This window comes from Electrona antarctica (assembly GCF_951216825.1).
Source record: "Electrona antarctica genome assembly, chromosome: 18".
Lineage (NCBI taxonomy): Eukaryota > Metazoa > Chordata > Actinopteri > Myctophiformes > Myctophidae > Electrona > Electrona antarctica.
This window is the reverse complement of record NC_136799.1, coordinates 19,462,160-19,479,133: the sequence shown is the minus strand read 5'-3', so window position 1 is coordinate 19,479,133 and position 16,974 is coordinate 19,462,160. Positions and strand designations below refer to the sequence as shown.

Here is a 16,974-nt window from a genome sequence, read left to right as displayed (position 1 = left end):
TAGGGTATCTGACAGTGTACACTGTACGCAAGAAAAACAAGAGGACGAACGAACTCCGCACTGTCCGCAGTGACAGAAAAGTTGTCTACCGAAATGGCAGAAGAAGGCCAAACGATTGTTAGGTATAAAAACAAATGTTACATTTTTATATCGATACTAGTATACAGGTGTCAGTGTCACGTGTTGTCTTGGCAGTTGGCACGCACGTCGCACTCGCACGTACCGTACAAAGCGCAAGGGAAGCGGGCACAGCACAGTCAGTCCGTGCACCGTTAGATCTGATAACGTGAATCCTTCCAAGTTCCACAATCCACATATTCACTGTGTCAAAGTGGGATGAATCATGTAATGTATTTTGTTAACACTGATTTCTCTCTTTTTTGCCTTTCTATATCCTGCTATCCTCCACTTTCCTGTATTCAGTGTTGTCCCCGATGATGAAGGAAAGGAAAAGTTCAAGAAATGTGACCAGGTGGCATTTTATAGGTGTGTTGAGTCAGTGTTCATTATTAATCAATTTAAAAATAAACCATATCATAAATGTAATATTCTGCATAGAGCTTTGGGCAGCCATGCATTTTTATTTATGATTTGTCCCAACTGATAATTTAGTGGATTTAACATCACATTACATTATAATATGTGTACAGATTCAAGTGATATTGTTATGATGGATCACACAATGAGAATGTTATTGGTAAATGTGACTGTCACTTATTTAGGCGACAGATGCAGGGCCCTAAGTTGCAGTACAGGGCCCTTCTGGATACCTTGACACTGACAGAGAAAGGGGCACGCATTCATGTCTTGGAACCTCATATACAGGTTTGGACAAGCTTCAAGTCACATTTCATATTGGTTTTACATCAGCATAAGATTTATAATCCGACATATTGGAGAATGTATTAATGTTAAAAATAGGAAAAAGGCTCTTGGAAGAAACGCATAAGGCTTGAAGTTTCTTCTGTGTGCCAAATATATATGTGTAAATGTAAGTATTTTTTCCTCTATTCATTGCCTTGAATTTTGGGATGTGCAAAATGTTTCATATTTTGGATATGTAGACAGCTTTATATATTACTGTATGTACATGTACTGTCTATAAAGTATTTGTTCCATATATTATCCATACATAGCTTTATTTATTCACAAAGAAGACAGTGAGAAAAGAGCATTAAATAAATAGATCAACATATACTGTCCTCGAGGAATAGCCTCAGCAAACAAAAAGGTACAGTCCCATTGGGATAACAGCGAGTGTAGAGAGTTGGCTCAGAACACAGAAGGAGTGTTGCTGGCATGCCTCACCTTTATTGGTGTGTCAGCTGTTTTCGTCTTTGCACCCAGATAAACTCTAGTGTCTCCTCAGCTGAACATTCTACCGCACTGTTCAAACTTAAGCCACCATATTTGACAGTTGAGTTTCGTCCATGCCTGATATTAGCAAGGTTGTTTGCAATGCTAGTTCAGGGCAAGGTGACGCTTATTGGTCAGTTGCCATGTAACCCCTATGGAAGATGCAGCTTTAGAATGTTTGAGGACCACTTCACCACTTTTCAACTTCTTCCTATAATTGGTCCTAACTAATGTTCATGATAAAATACCACAATTTTTTCCTACTCAGTCTGTGTCTCATAGAAAGGCTGTGGGCAGTTCAGAAACCCGTCCACCAGTGACATCATCGATGGTGAATCCAAGCTAATAGAAACGGCAGGCTTTCTTTTCCTGAAAAGTTGCAATGCAAAAGTTGAAGCCATCGTTCTCACGATAATACAAATCTAAATATATTTTAAAACAAATCTTGTTTAAAAAAAAATCTGCCTAATGATGATGTCACTGGTGGACGGGTGTCCGAACTGCCCAAAGCCCTCCTATGAGACACAGACTGAGTAGGAAAAAATGGTGGTGTTTTATCATGAACATTAGTGAGGACCAATTATATGAAGAGATGTTGAAAAGTGGTGAAGTGGTCCTTTAACACATCTTGTGCCCGCACGTGCAGTGCCCAAGACGTCCGTGGACATCTTTGAAAAAAAAATGTTTTTTGTTTTTTTTAATACGTGGTGCCAACGTTTGTGTTTTCGCCATTGAGAATGCATTGGGCGTTTAAATTAAATAACTCAGAAACTATAAAACATTTCAAAGTAAAAAGTTCCAGCATGTGTCTCCACTGTCAGCTGAATTTAAAAAAAAATGAATGGATTTTCTAGGTGAAAGTGATTTTCACCCACTTTTGCGTGGGCACACAAAGTGTTTTAATGGTCAGTTGCTGTATACAGTAACTCATAGGGCTGATATGAGAGCCGATCAATCAGTGCAAGCGTATCACCTGCTCGGTCACCACTGCCCTCAACTAGTGAAAATAAAGGCTGGGTAAAGGTACAGTATGGATACAGTATATATAACATAATATGATACAAATTACTTGTACTTTACCGTAATCACTTACCTCTTTTGTTAGGTGGAACTACTTCTCTGTGTGTCACCCAGTAAAAGTGGGATCGTAAGAATTTTGCTGGATGAGCTGCAGCCCATTAAAGCACGCTACCGAGTTCCAGACGTGCTAACCGCGGAACCACAGTGTGAACAGTAAGAAATGTGCTTGGATTTCCTTCCATTATGACACCAATTAATTCACGACATCGCTGTTCATAAGAAGATAAGAAATCAATCACAATGGCATATACTGTACACTGTATAGTGTGCATAGCAGTGCCAGTACCTTACTGTTTGCATGTGTGCCTGTATACAGTATTGTATACACTACAGTGTACAGTGGTGATTAATTGTGTTTTTGTTGTAAAATCCCATTTGCAAACCGAATTACTCTTTTCAACTGAAGTAAATAGTGACTTTCATTGTCACAGTAAAATTGTTGGTCTTGTGTTCACTTATAAGATGTATTTTGGCGAGTTGGAAAGACCCATGAAACTGCATTAATTTCATATATATGGCAATAAAACCCATGATTGAAAACAATGTTAATATAATAACTCATAACTAATATATATAATAACTATAAATATAAATATATAAAAAACGAATAATAACTAATATATAATAACTAATAAATCATAACTGTTTATATAAACACATAAATACTCTAGTTTGGTTGACAGTTCCTCTAGTTGTGGTCTGCCTTCACCACTTCCCTTCAGAGGTCAAGTGGTGAAGTACTTACTTCATTGTAAGTACCATTAAGCCTAACTTTGTCGTACAACCACGCTGCTTGGTGAAAATAGCTGATTTTGTGCAACAAAATGATGGTTGTGCAACAAAATATTAATTTGCCCTAAGCTTGATTTATAGTTAGTTGAGTGCCAGTGTCGCACACTCTAAATGTGTCACACTGACGTATTGTGAGCTTGTAGATCTGCCATTTTCATCATATGACAAAGCACGCAACTAAATCTTGCCGTAGCTGGCCTATAGGATCACATCCCATCAGAGCCTTTCTCCTGTGTCTCCACTGGAAAACCGGAAAACAAACAAACAAACAAACAACAACAAAAAAACTATTAAAACTGATATCACTGCTCTGGGTCCATCTGACAGGTTGAGAGTGGAGAGGCAAAGTAAGGATTCTGTCACTCTAACTTGGTCTTCGGGGCTTCACCGGGTTCGTTTGTGGGCATGTCCTTTCCACTTGGAGATCCTGTGTGATGAGCAAGTCATTGTCACGTTCAACCCTGAGGGGAAATTGTGGTTTGAGACACTGCAGGTTCCACCCAGGTGAGAGCAGATGTTGACTGGAAAGCAAACATGTAGGTGTGCGTTAATTTGTTTTACAGATTAATTTCCGTGCGATGTTAAAAAACACTGCATTTCCTCATTTCCCTTCTCTCTCAGAGCTGCATCTTCTGGTGGTGGTGAGGTAAGAAAATCAAATTAGTCAACACTGCAACATAATATTGCTTTAATCTTAGCTTTGGAGTCGGACCCTCTACAAATATCTAGCTGCTTTCTTTGCTTCCACTGACTATTTGCAGCTTGAAGAAGATCCACTGGGGCTATGGAAGGAAACGTTTAGACAGTTTGTGGACATCAAAGCTAATGGTTGGTTTGGGTCATTTTGAGTATTTAATGGCCAACCTTTGGTCTAGTTTAATCAGTTAAGCACTTCAAAAGTACTTAGTTGATCCCCAGGGGTCTATTTGGGCCTCTTTTTTGAGGGACGTTACCCCTCCTATGTCCAGCTTTGAGGGTTTGTGTAAACACAAACATTGTCCTAACAAAAACATTGAATGCCATTGACAAACAATGAATGGCCAGTTTTTAGTGTTTGTCCTAACACAAACATTGAATGCCATTGACAATGAATGGCCAGTTTTGAATGTTTGTGCAAACACGGACATTGAATGCCACATTGACAATGAATGGACAGTTTTGAGTGTTTGTGTAAACACAAACGTTGAAGTGGAAGGTGAGGACGCAAATTCTCATTTGTCGGAATGAGATTATGTATGATGATAAGAGCACCCCTCACTTCACACGGGTGTGATTTTTCACTCTACACCAAATGTATTTGTCCAAAATAGAAAATCCAAAATCTACAAGCTCAGGCAAAATGTTGTGAGCTTGTAACCAGATCGGCCCTTTGAGATTAAAATCAACTCAACAAATAAGAACTGGCACAATACGTAGTACTGTAACAGGAAAATTATCATATTAATACAAATATATTATTCAAAGCGGTTTTTGAAGTTTTATTTTCTTCTCCACAGGTCCCAGTAGCGTAGGGGCTGATGTCCGTCTTCATGGGTTCAGCCATGTGTACGGTCTTCCAGAGCATGCTGATAGCCTACAGCTCAGGGATACAAGGTATGATGAATCAAATGCTCACACATTTCATTTAGTTGATAATAACGATAATGATAATGTTCATGATAATGATTTTTACAATACAACATTATGACAGCACTTTAAAGGCCCAATCCAGAATTGTTCACAGACACTCTTAAAGATCATTATTTATTTATGTAAAACATGCTATATGGATCTTTCTTACATGATCATAAACCAAAATAGAGGTCTGTTTTCCTGTAATGTTTACAAACTACAGCACTATTACATAAACGATTATAGCCCCAAATTACAGCAAGGCTGTATGCCTCTGCCAACCAGTTGCAGTTTACATGCATGTCTGTCCAGACTCATATAGTATATGTAGAATTTAATAATTTAATTTAAAGCTTATTCATTGGTGAAATGTAAGTTTTATAATAAGAATTTTAATATGTATGAAATTTGATTTGTGAAGCTACGTTGACTTTGACCAAAATTCTAATCCGTTCATCTTTGAGTCCAAGTGGATGTTTGTTCCAAATTTGAAGAAATTCCCTCAAGGCATTGCTGAGATATTAGTTTCATGAGAATGGGACAGACAGATGTTGTACAACCCAAAAACAAAATTCCTCCGATCACGGCTGTTGCCAGCAGAGGCATAATGATGTGTCTGTAGTGTTAACCCTCTAATCAAGAACTGAAGCTGGGCCTTTAAAGCTGCCAACTTCCAAATTGCTGAAACAATTTGCAACCCTTTTTATACATCTCCCTTCCCAGGGACAGTGGACCGTATCGGCTGTATAATCTGGACGTGTTTGCCTATGACCTGTATAGTCGCCTTGGCCTGTATGGGTCAGTACCACTCTTACTGGCCCACAAGGCGGACAGAACAGTGGGCATATTTTGGCTCAACGCATCAGAGACCTTTGTGAATGTTTACCACAGCTCCCATGAACAGCAGGTGAATAACACAGAATGTCGAGGTTAATAGTGGCCCTCTATCAAAGGCTACTGGTTGTACTCCTTCACAAACAGCACTAAAGATACTCAACCCAATGTAGACTTCTTACAGTATGCTTAACATGCATTACGTTCTCACTGGCCCTACTACCAGGATGACTGTAACCCCCCAGTGAAGAAGAGGATTACCCCTCATACAGACGTACACTGGCAGTCGGAGAGTGGTGTGATTGACTGTATGGTCCTGCTGGGACCCACTCCCACCCAGACCTTCACTCAGTATGCTCAGCTAACAGGTGTGTGTGTGTGTGTGTGTGTGTGTGTGTGTGTGTGTGTGTGTGTGTGTGTGTGTGTGTGTGTGTGTGTGTGTGTGTGTGTGTGTGTGTGTGTGTGTGTGTGTGTGTGTGTGTGTGTGTGTGTGTGTGTGTGTGTGTGTGTGTGTGTGTGTGTGTGTGTGTGTGTGCGTGCGTGCGTGCGTGCGTGCGCGAGCGCAGGTTATCTCCAAGTGTTGTTTTACATTACCTGTCTGCATGCTCGCTGCACTGCTACTACACTACACACTTGCTCCATTTACAAGAGCAACAGTGAGGAGGATTTGCAGTACTGATACAGATACAGGACACACATTAGGGAAAGCACACTTATAGCATGGCTACCATGTTAATGTTTACAAAGGACTGCTATAACAAAGAATTTAAATTTTCTGTTTGAAACTGACACTTTTCTTCATGTTTCATTTTTGTCCTGTGTTTTCCCTCAATGATCATGAATGAAAGCATACTTAATTATAGTGAATCATGTCCTCTCTTTGTTTTTTTTGCCACTAGGATATCAAGCCATGCCACCTCTGTTTTCCCTGGGGTACCACCAGTGTCGATGGAACTATGATGACGAGGCAGACGTGAAAGCTGTGGACGCCGGGTTCGACTGCCATGGCATCCCTTACGACGTCATCTGGCTGGACATCGAACACACTGAGGGGAAGCGCTACTTCACCTGGGACCCTGTCCTCTTCCCTGATCCCGTTGGCCTGCAACGCCACCTAGAGCAGAAGAAGAGGAAGGTTTGCTTTTCTAGGTTCTGCAAGAATTGTTCTTTAGTTTGGTTCTTTATGATGAATGTATGTGTAATACTTGAAGACAGTATCCATTATAAAATAACATAATGACTCAGATCAGATGTATTTATTTTTTTAATTAAATATTACATTATAAGTCTATGTAATTACACACATACTTTTCCAGTTGGTGGTCATAAATGATCCCCACATCAAAGTGGATGCAGAGTGGTCTCTCTTTAACATGGCTTGGGATGGAGGACATCTTGTCAAGGACAGTAAGGGACAGATCTATCGGGGAACATGCTGGCCTGGTAGGTTTTTGTACATTTCCCTTTTAGATGTTTAGTGAGTTCACTTTTACAAAGTGAATTAAATTGAGTAGAGCAGTAAAATAATGGTGTATAATGCAAGGAATGGAATGATTGTTAAAAAGTAAAACTGTGAATTCTCAATATTTCCATTAGCAATGGACATAAATATCATGACTCTCCCAAATACTGTACTGTAGGTGAGTCATGCTATTTGGACTACAGCAGTCCAGCTACTCGAGCATGGTACTCCAGACTTTACGCCCTGGACAGCTACAAGGTAAGAACACCTACTGTCATGTTCTGGTGAGGACCCCAAAGCAGGACAGCCAGGCAGGTGATGATCAAACCCTAGTTCCGTTTGTAACCTCATATCTACACTTAGCTCAGAGAAGAGGTTAAGTATCAGGATATCCCTGCACGGGTCAAAATGGGGTTGAGCCGTCCACAAACAGAAGAGAAAACCCCTTTTTGCAGTATAGTTTCCAGAAAGTAAAGGTATCAGAACCGAGATACAGTTAATAAACTTAACACAGGCTTACAAAGCGGTTGTTTGTCAGCCAGTACCATGTTTTCCCAAAGCAATCTTACGGAAGCAGTATGTGGCAGCATGTGGATGGGGGTTGACTGTACTACATTTTTATTTAGCCCGATTTAAGCGGTTGGGCTGATTACACATGAGAAACACCTGGGGAAGACAAGAACATAGAACCAAAACAACTACAACATAACATAGAAATACAACACCTATATGTCTGTGACTGTGACATGCCTACTGAGAGTACAAAACATAAGCAATGCCTGCTGTTATTATAAGACCAGATGAAAGATATTATCCCTTATACAGTACATGACCACCTAAATCCATGTGTTCTCGTGAAGGAACAATGCACATTGAGGGAGGAGAGCATATCTTTCAGTCCTGACACAATTAAGACATGGTTTTTCAAAAATGAGTATGTGTTAAAACAAAAACAAAAAAATCCTAAAAGTGTGGAAGTTGTTGATGCAGTGCACTAATTTCTAGTCTGACTCAGGGTTCGACGCCATCATTGTTTGTGTGGAATGATATGAATGAACCTTCTGTGTTCGGGGGTCCAGAGCAAACCATGCCCAAGGATGCAGTTCATTCTGGGGGCTGGGAACACAGGGAGCTTCACAACCTCTATGGCTTTTACCAGGTGAGATGGAACCTGGTCTTATTTTGGTTGAGTTTTACATTAGTTGCCATCGTTTACTGTAGTTTTGTTCTGTGTTGTATATTATTCTGGTATAAAAAAATGTATTGTACAGTTGGTTACTTAGCTTAATTTAGCTAAGCTAAGTTTAATTTAGTTTAGGTTTTCAGCAGCAGGACTGGCAGCAAGTGTTGCTGCTACACACATACAGCATGTTAATATAGTCAAAGACCTACAGTATCAATGGCATCAGCATTACACAGTATTGTTATTGCGTTATTGTCATCACCCTACAGCACATGGCTACAGTAGATGGTCTGATAACTCGCTCAGGAGGCACAGAGAGACCCTTTGTCCTTTCACGCTCCTTCTTTGCAGGATCACAGAGATTCGGTAATTTATACTTCCTTTGTCCTTTTCCCCTCAAAGGGAAACGGTCCTTGTGCACGCCAACCTTGTTATTGTTTTAATTTATTATTTGATTAAAGCAGGAATTTGTTTCTACTATTTGTTTTTACATAAAGGAGCAATATGGACAGGTGACAACGTTGCCAGTTGGGACTATTTGAAGATATCCATCCCAATGTTGTTATCTCTAAGTGTGGCTGGCATATCGTTTTGTGGTGGTGAGTGGATTTCATGAATGGACAGTTAAAATATGAACCAACTAAAGAAAAAACAAGATTAACAAAAAAAGGGAGTCAGAATAACATTGAGTAAAAGTTGTGATTTCAAAACCATTATCCATAATCTTTCATGAAGATATATTTGATCCCTTATTATCATAATTATGTAAAATGAACACACATACCAGTGCCCTATCGTTATTCTGTTTTCATGAATTAGAATTGCAGGGATTTATCTTGGGGATGTTGATGGAGATGACGTAGTATCATAAAATACATACTGACATAAATTGAACTTGCAATGTGACAGAGCAGGACAATTATCTGCATTTCAGCGGACGTTGGGGGGTTTGTTCAGGACCCGGAGCCAGAGCTGCTGGTGCGCTGGTACCAGGCGGGTGCACTGCAACCATTTTTCCGTGGTCACTCTGCCAAGGAGACAAAGCGCAGAGAGCCCTGGCTGTTTGGAGACGAGGTCACTGCTGCCATACGTACTGTGATTCAGCAGAGGTACTGGAAAAGCACTGTTCATCTTCATGAAAACAGGAAGGGCGGGGCGTAGCAAGGACATCATGTTTATGATATAAATAAAATGAATGACAGCTTTTGTACATTTTACATGGTTCCAACTCCAAACAACGATGTTTCCTATTTTACAAGACGAACTTTCCAGTTTAGTAAAGAGACTCTACTATACAGTAAATAATTGATTAATGAAGTGGGTTGATAAATAGCTGATAATTCACCAGAATTTGGCTGAAGGTTATACATTTCCTACAACAGTACAAATTTGGGAGAAAATTATGATTGAATGACTATAGACGCCCATCCGTGTCAGTGTCAATATACTGTATGTCTGCTGTAAGTGAAAAACCACAAAATACCATACTTGGAACTGGAACTTCAACTGGAATATTCAATTTCCATGTCACCTGCCAGTGACATCATCGGTAGGCAGGTTTGGTCATTTCAAACAAGATTTCAAACTTAAAAAAAAAAAAAAAAAAAATCTTATAATGAACATTAGTGAGGAACTGTTCCTTCTACTTAATCATAATGTGATTTGAGATGTATATGTGAGCTATTAACTAACCAAGACAAGATCACAGTGTAGATCTCACACAGTCACAAGATGGTTTGGTCCATTATCTCTTTCTACAGCTCCTAATGAGAGACACCTCTTGTTTTCTGTGTATTTCAGGTACTGCTTGCTGCCATACTGGTACACTCTGTTTCACCAAGCACATGTCTCAGCGCTGCCTCCTCTTAGGTTAGTACTGCTGCCCTCTGCTAAAGCAGTGTTGTCAGTGAGATATGAATATATTACTCAAATCTTTCTCATAATTGCCGTTTCGAAAACAAAAGTCAACAGTTATTTTATTCATCACAACAGACCTTTATGGGTGGAGTATCCAGAAGAACAAAGCATATTTGATGTGGACAACCAGTATATGATTGGTAAAGAACTCCTAATTTCCAAATATTATCGCTCATCTTTATCTACTGCTCCTGTGCTCTGTGATAAAGAAACCAGAAATAGTCACAAATAATTCTCAAAATTACTTGTTTTACACCTAAATTAACACTAATGAAGAGAATGTGTGATTTTGAGACCTGTTTCGCCAGACAAGTGTAAATGGAATTGTTACTTCCAGGTTCTCACTAATGGAGCACACCGACCAGATAAAGATGCTTGACACATTTTGGACCAAGATTCTATCAAAATTCAAGATCACTTTATATATGTACTGTACCTCCCTCATTCCCTGCAGGAGCTGCATTGCTTGCCTGTCCTGTAACTGAATCTGGTGTTCAAGAAGTCAAAGTTTTACTTCCAGAAGCGAACGAGGTAAATAAGCATAAGTGCTTAGTAGTCTACTAATGCATTATAATGTGTACATATATCTGGTATTACATTTGAAAAATAAGGCTTCTGTTTTTTTTGTCTGTACTGTAGATTTGGTATGATATCCATACTGCAAAGTCGTACAAAGGAGGGAGGACCCTGAACTTTCCAGTGACCCTGGACACAGTGGGTGTCCTGACATGATTTGCCCACCAGGGGGTGGGGATGGGACAGCTGGGGGTACAAGTTTGAAAATAGTCTATTGATGGACTACTGCTGGAGGTTATATTTACATTTTACCACAAAGATAGGTTGAAGCTAGCTTTTTTTTAATGACTACAGTAAATTCATTACGGTGAATTATGAGTGCTTGTGACCAACTCTAATGGAGAACTATACTCAGAAGCACTTAAAATGATGTATCTTTGTAATGTAAATGTATGTATTCCTTCATGTGGTGTCTTTCTACAGGTACCTGTGTTCCAGCGAGGTGGCACTGTGGTTCCCAGGGTGGCAGAATGTGGATCCTGTACAGCTGAGCAAAAACAGTACCCCTTCTCTCTCACGGTGGCCCTAGACTCTGTGGTAAGCATCTGGCTATGTGGGAAACTATATAGTGAATAGTGATGTATTGGGGTACTGGGGTCCAAATGAGCAAATATGAAAGAGAAAGAGCAAAGTGCCACTGTACTCAGGTACACAGTATGGATTTGATTGATTTGGTTGATTAATCACTGATCACTGATTAATCAACCACCAAACTCTAAGAAGATAGCAGGATACAATGTTGTATCCTGCTATCTGTCCCTTTACGTTTTGTCCTCTATTCATCATACTGCCACTTCTCTTTCATGATGATTCTGGGAAAACATAGGACTCTTCTACTAAATGTTGGTAATCTAGGACTGTGGGCTTGCTCTGTGGAGACATAAACATATCAATATTTAAACCAGTAGACAAATACATAAATTATCTATTTGTTTTATGTTTTTCTGGAACCAGCTATCCTTTTTTCTTTTTTTATGTTTTTTTTTGTTGTGGCTTTCGCCTTTTTTTATATATTTTATGGAGGGACAGACAGTGGGCTGACAGGAAATGGGGAGAGAGATGGGGGGGGAAGACATGCAGTAAAGGCCGTCGGGATCGGGAGTCGAACCCGCGGCACACTGCCAGACTGGATTACCAGCCAAGGTGCCTGGACCACTGAGCCATGGCCCAGGCCGAACCAGCTATCTTTTAACCACTTAAGCCCTTTATACTTCTCCACTTTGTCCACTCTTTTCCCCCTCTAGGCCTCTACACATCTTGTCGATTGGCTATTTTCTTTGAATGCCTAGAATAGGGATGTTTGGGTTCAGTGGTTGTGAGTCTAATCCTCCTCTCCTCTCCTCTCCTCGGCAGGGTTGTGCTGCCGGTGAGCTGTACCTGGATGACGGCCACTCCTTCAGATACCGCGACACTAAGGCCTTCTGCCTGCGCACGTTCAGCATGCGTTCAGGCCGTCTGCTCTGCCGGTAGGTCACCCTCGCACCTCCCCAGTGAAGGACACATGTCAAGACTAACAAATGCTGTAACATTTAACCACATGAACCCTAGCTTCCCTTTTCTGCGGTGAACATCCAGCTATTTTTGACAAAGAGATTTGGTGTAGATGGGGTGGAAAAAAAACTAGCCAATTATAGAGCCCTGGGGGATTCGGTCAACTAACTTTATAGTATTCCACTGGTTATTGTCTCCACCAGGCCGAAGGCATGGGGAGAGAGTATGTTTTGCACTCCGTCCGTGTGTCCGTCCTTCCGTCCGTCCTTCCGTCCTTCCGTCCGTCTGTGAACAGCTAATCTCCGGCACCGTTAACCCGGTCGATGCCAAACTTTGCACACACACTCCCTGGATGCCAACGATGAACCTCTGCCCCACATTTTCCAGAACGGCATGTTATAGCGCCACCATGAGGCAGCTTTTCACATTTTCTACCTAAAACTACACCGATCTGCGTGAAACGTTGCATGCACACTCCCTAGAGGCCAAGGACAAACCTTTTACCTGCCTTTTCCGCATCTGCCTTTTATAGCGCCACCAGGAGGCCGACTTTTGTAAAACACATTTTTTTATATTACTCCTCCAGATTCTGTCCAAGAATCTCACAAATCGTTACACAGTATCTCTATGGTCATGTGCTCAAGTCGGATCTGTCTGATATTTCATATTCCATCCTAATTGCCTATAATTGGCTTTCACAGTTTGCAAGATTGCCCCGTTTTGAACAATAGCCTCAAATCATGAACGCAGCATGCAATTTACGTGAAATCTTTCACACATTTTCTTACTAGGCTGAGGAATATATCCCACCCTTTTCACATTGGCCTGTTATAGCGCCACCAACAGGTTGATTTTTGCAAAACACATTTTTGGAACAAAATGCCTCAAATCGGTACACATGATCTCTGTAGTCATGTGATCAAGACGAGTCTGTTGGATTTCTCAGATTGTACACTGATTGGCTAAGATTGCCTTCAAAAGTTTTCAGGAGTGGCCCGTTTTGTACAAAATGCTGCACATGTCCTGCTCATCCAGAATTCTATCCTCAGAGATGCTATGAGTGATCTGGCTCTGCATTTCCTCAACAAAATTAAGGAAAAAAAAATTCTCCTAAACATTTTGCCAAACATCACACACACTCCTATCCTCCTGGTGGAGACCTGTGCCCGGAAGGGCACTTTTTCTAGTTAAAGATTAAAATGTATTCATCCCCATATAATAATATAATAGGGGGAGAGTCACTGTAACATTTAATACAACATTAACACAGTAAAACCCTCAGGGTTCATGTATTTTAACTTGTACACATTTGCACACTCTGGGTTACAAATAAATTAACACTCTTTGTGAATGCAACCACGCCAACCAGTGTCACTGAGTGACATTCCTGCACAGCTGCCGTACTTTGATTCTGACGATAATAGAAAGTATCCCAACATATCTCTCCCACCGCGTGCATGTGTGTGTGTGTGTGTGTGTGTGTGTGTGTGTGTGTGTGTGTGTGTGTGTGTGTGTGTGTGTGTGTGTACTGTATTCTGAATGTATTGATCCATGACTGACATGGTGTTGTTGTCTCTGTCAGGAGTGGCAGTGAGGAGGGTGAGTTTCACAGTGGCTGCAACATGGTTCAGTCACTCATTGTCCTGGGGCTGAAGAGGAGGCCTTGCCACGTGACTGTACATGTATTTGGTGAGGATGTGTTGTCAATATGCATTCACAATTTTACATTCACACGTGTCATGACCCTATTTCGGGTGCAGTACTTAGTTTAGACAGTTTTTGGTTTAGACTAGTCATTGGTTAGACCAGTCATTATTAGTCCTACAACTACAACCTATCTCAAATCCTCACCCTAAACCTAACCTCCCACGGGGCAGCACACCTAAACCTAACCCATGTCTAACCAATGACTAGTCTAAACTAAGTATGCACCCCCCCCCCCCCCTCCTACTTCTTATGTCATATTTTGTCACCTCATTGTTTTTTGTATGATATATGACATGACCTTTCTTATATACTGTGATATATGACATGTCTGTTATATCATATCTCTGCGGTCGGGAGGAAACTCATAACTCCAAAATGTTCATTTTTCAGGAAATGAAAAATATAAATTTTTCAGTAAATGAAAAATATACATTTTTCAGGAAATAAAAAAGCAATACAGTCTCATCAAAGTTGGTGTTGTAACTTTAGATATTTAACCCATTTTGGGCGGGAACCCCTTTTGGTGTTATGCTTTAGCTATTGAAAAATAGCAGATCTACAAGCTCATAGCGCGCCACCGAGTGGCATGCTACGAGCTTGTAGGTCTGAAGTGCCGATTATTTATATTAGGATGCAGAGTAGGAACCAATGTTTCGGCAGATGCAACTGCCTTCCTCAGGGTATGCCCTGAAGAAGGCAACACACAGATGTAAAGGGTGTTCAATAGCACTGATTTATGCCAAAATATCTAGTTATGAGGTTTCCTCCCGACAGCAACAATATGATATCTCATTTTGAACAACCCACATTCCCATTAACAATGCCAGCAAATTGCTAAATGTCATGACATATTAAGCTATGAAACACAAGCACATTATCATTTTGTGCTACATTACAGATAATGAGACAGAATGGAAAAGATAGAATGCCAATAAATCGCCTTGTTCTCTTTTGTTTTTTTGTTACCAGATACCAAGTATATGTCAACTGAGTTTCATTACGAGGAGGACCGGCACATGTTGACAGTGAACAACCTCAACCATAGAGTGGTGATGGACTGGGACATTCAGATAGATTAACTGTCACATTCATTCATTAATCAGCCTTTTCACCTTGAATATTGTATTTTTTTATTTTTAAATTACAGGCTCACATTGTGATCAACTATTTTGACTATTCGTCATATGCTGAAGTATGCAGTATGCCGTATGGGCTTAAGTAGTTACGTTCGGAGTCAAACGATATCTCATTGAATCGTTGATTTTCAATTTGTCTCTTGCCTACCGCTACACTTGCAAACGGAGGCTGATTCAAGTGCTGAGAATACTCTCTTTGTGTGACTGTGTGTCTGAACACACATGGACTACATCATTTCCCAACCCTAGTTCTGTACTGTTTTGCACAGAGAAATTGTTTTCCCTGCTCTGTCCACTAACAATTTTACCGAAATGATTTGATCTGGGATTTAAATGGGTTTGATTTTGGATTCAGAATCCATAACGTGCTTTCGTATCCCAACACTGGTTTGGGCATGGAGGCTGTTGGGAGCCATGTGAAGGCCTTCTGTTGTCATTTTTAGGAACAATAGGGTGCTCTTTTGAATAAAAGCTGTCCTGACCTTCAGCTTCCAAGGTAGCTGATTCAAACAGTTCCTTTATGCATGTATCCTTAAGTTGCTGCATGAGCATTGTGAATGGCTTTTGGTGAGACCTGCTGGCCTTTTGAACCTGTAGGTAATCAACCAATACTATCATTCATAGAGACTTAACACCAACTGCAACAATGACATTTGCTTGAATTACTAGACTGCCAACATTTCATATATATATATAATATATACGTGTGTGTATATATATATATATATATATACACTGTATGGTGAGAATGGCTTAGTCAGGAAATGGCATAGGAGATAATGTCCTTTATCTGTGGATGTGGAGTAGGTTTGGTCTCTGATGGCCTCCTTGGCTGTGGGTGCTCAGCTACAATCAATACTGAACTATCAGAACAGGTGGAAATACCAGCACTCCAAAGAATAAAGATGCAAGACTGTTGGCTCAGATGTATATTTTTATTAATTTTATAAAGGTTTGTAATTTATCAAGGGTCCTGGAAAAATAGTTGGCTATGTCTTGTTTTTGGCTATTGATTTTGTTAATACACTTTTTCCAAAACATGTATAACATTACACGAAATATGTAACATAAGTCGTCAGACAGGCAGCGTGATTGCAGCCTGATGTGTACCTGTATGTGACAAATATAACAGCTCTACAAGCTCACAACGTGCTCCAGCGTGATCCTATGCCCTAGCAAAACATTTGGCACAAAATTTGGAATAGAATTATAGCATTCTATATTCTGTTTATTGTTGCTACACTGCCTGTCTTTTGGCATTGCAAATAGGAGTAAGAAACGCATTAATACGCTGAATGATATTCTGGGTTAAATATTTTGGATATTCATTGGTAAAAGTGTGTGGGAACCCTGTATTAATGCTACATCAGGCTAATGCATTTCGGCAGAGCATATCACTATGCTTAGATGAAGGCTCCTGCCGAAACGTGTTAGCGTAATGTAGCATTAATAAAAAATGTGCTTCTGAGCCAACAGTCATTTTATTCTTTGCAGTGATGCTATTCCCACCTATTTGTGGTTTTCCAGGTCCTAAGAGAATATTAGAAGTTTCAGGGAAGATGTTCAGTGCCAAATTCAAGATATACTTAGTGTTAAAATGTTGTGCACTTCAGGGTCAGAGGCCATGTGTGTGTTGCCATAACACTCTTAATTTATCACAGCAGAGGAGGCAGGAGCAGGAACCTTTGGTACAATCTGTTCCACCAAAGCCTGATCGAATGCGTTTACCTTATGGCTAAGCCATCGGTACGGCATAAAAGCACTCAAAACAACTAATTGATTTTGTATCATGTCACTAGAGACAAGAAATAGACAGCAGAGCACCCCTT

The 16,974-nt window shown here is 40.3% G+C and overlaps 1 protein-coding gene across 1 annotated transcript; it reads left to right on the top strand.

Annotated features, from left to right (window-relative positions):
• Positions 1–3: 3 nt before the first annotated feature.
• ganc (glucosidase, alpha; neutral C) lies at positions 4–15,114 on the top strand. Its single transcript, XM_079528072.1, has 25 exons — positions 4–122; positions 424–486; positions 723–825; positions 2,462–2,589; positions 3,556–3,732; positions 3,850–3,874; positions 3,990–4,056; positions 4,725–4,821; positions 5,563–5,746; positions 5,900–6,041; positions 6,573–6,808; positions 6,990–7,116; positions 7,314–7,393; positions 8,151–8,294; positions 8,588–8,684; positions 8,816–8,917; positions 9,253–9,427; positions 10,119–10,187; positions 10,311–10,375; positions 10,690–10,766; positions 10,875–10,949; positions 11,235–11,348; positions 12,165–12,277; positions 13,885–13,991; positions 14,979–15,114. Exons 1-25 carry the CDS (start codon positions 94–96, stop codon positions 15,086–15,088), a joined length of 2,706 nt encoding a protein of 901 aa, XP_079384198.1. The 5' UTR covers positions 4–93; the 3' UTR covers positions 15,089–15,114.
• The last annotated feature ends 1,860 nt before the right edge of the window (positions 15,115–16,974 follow it).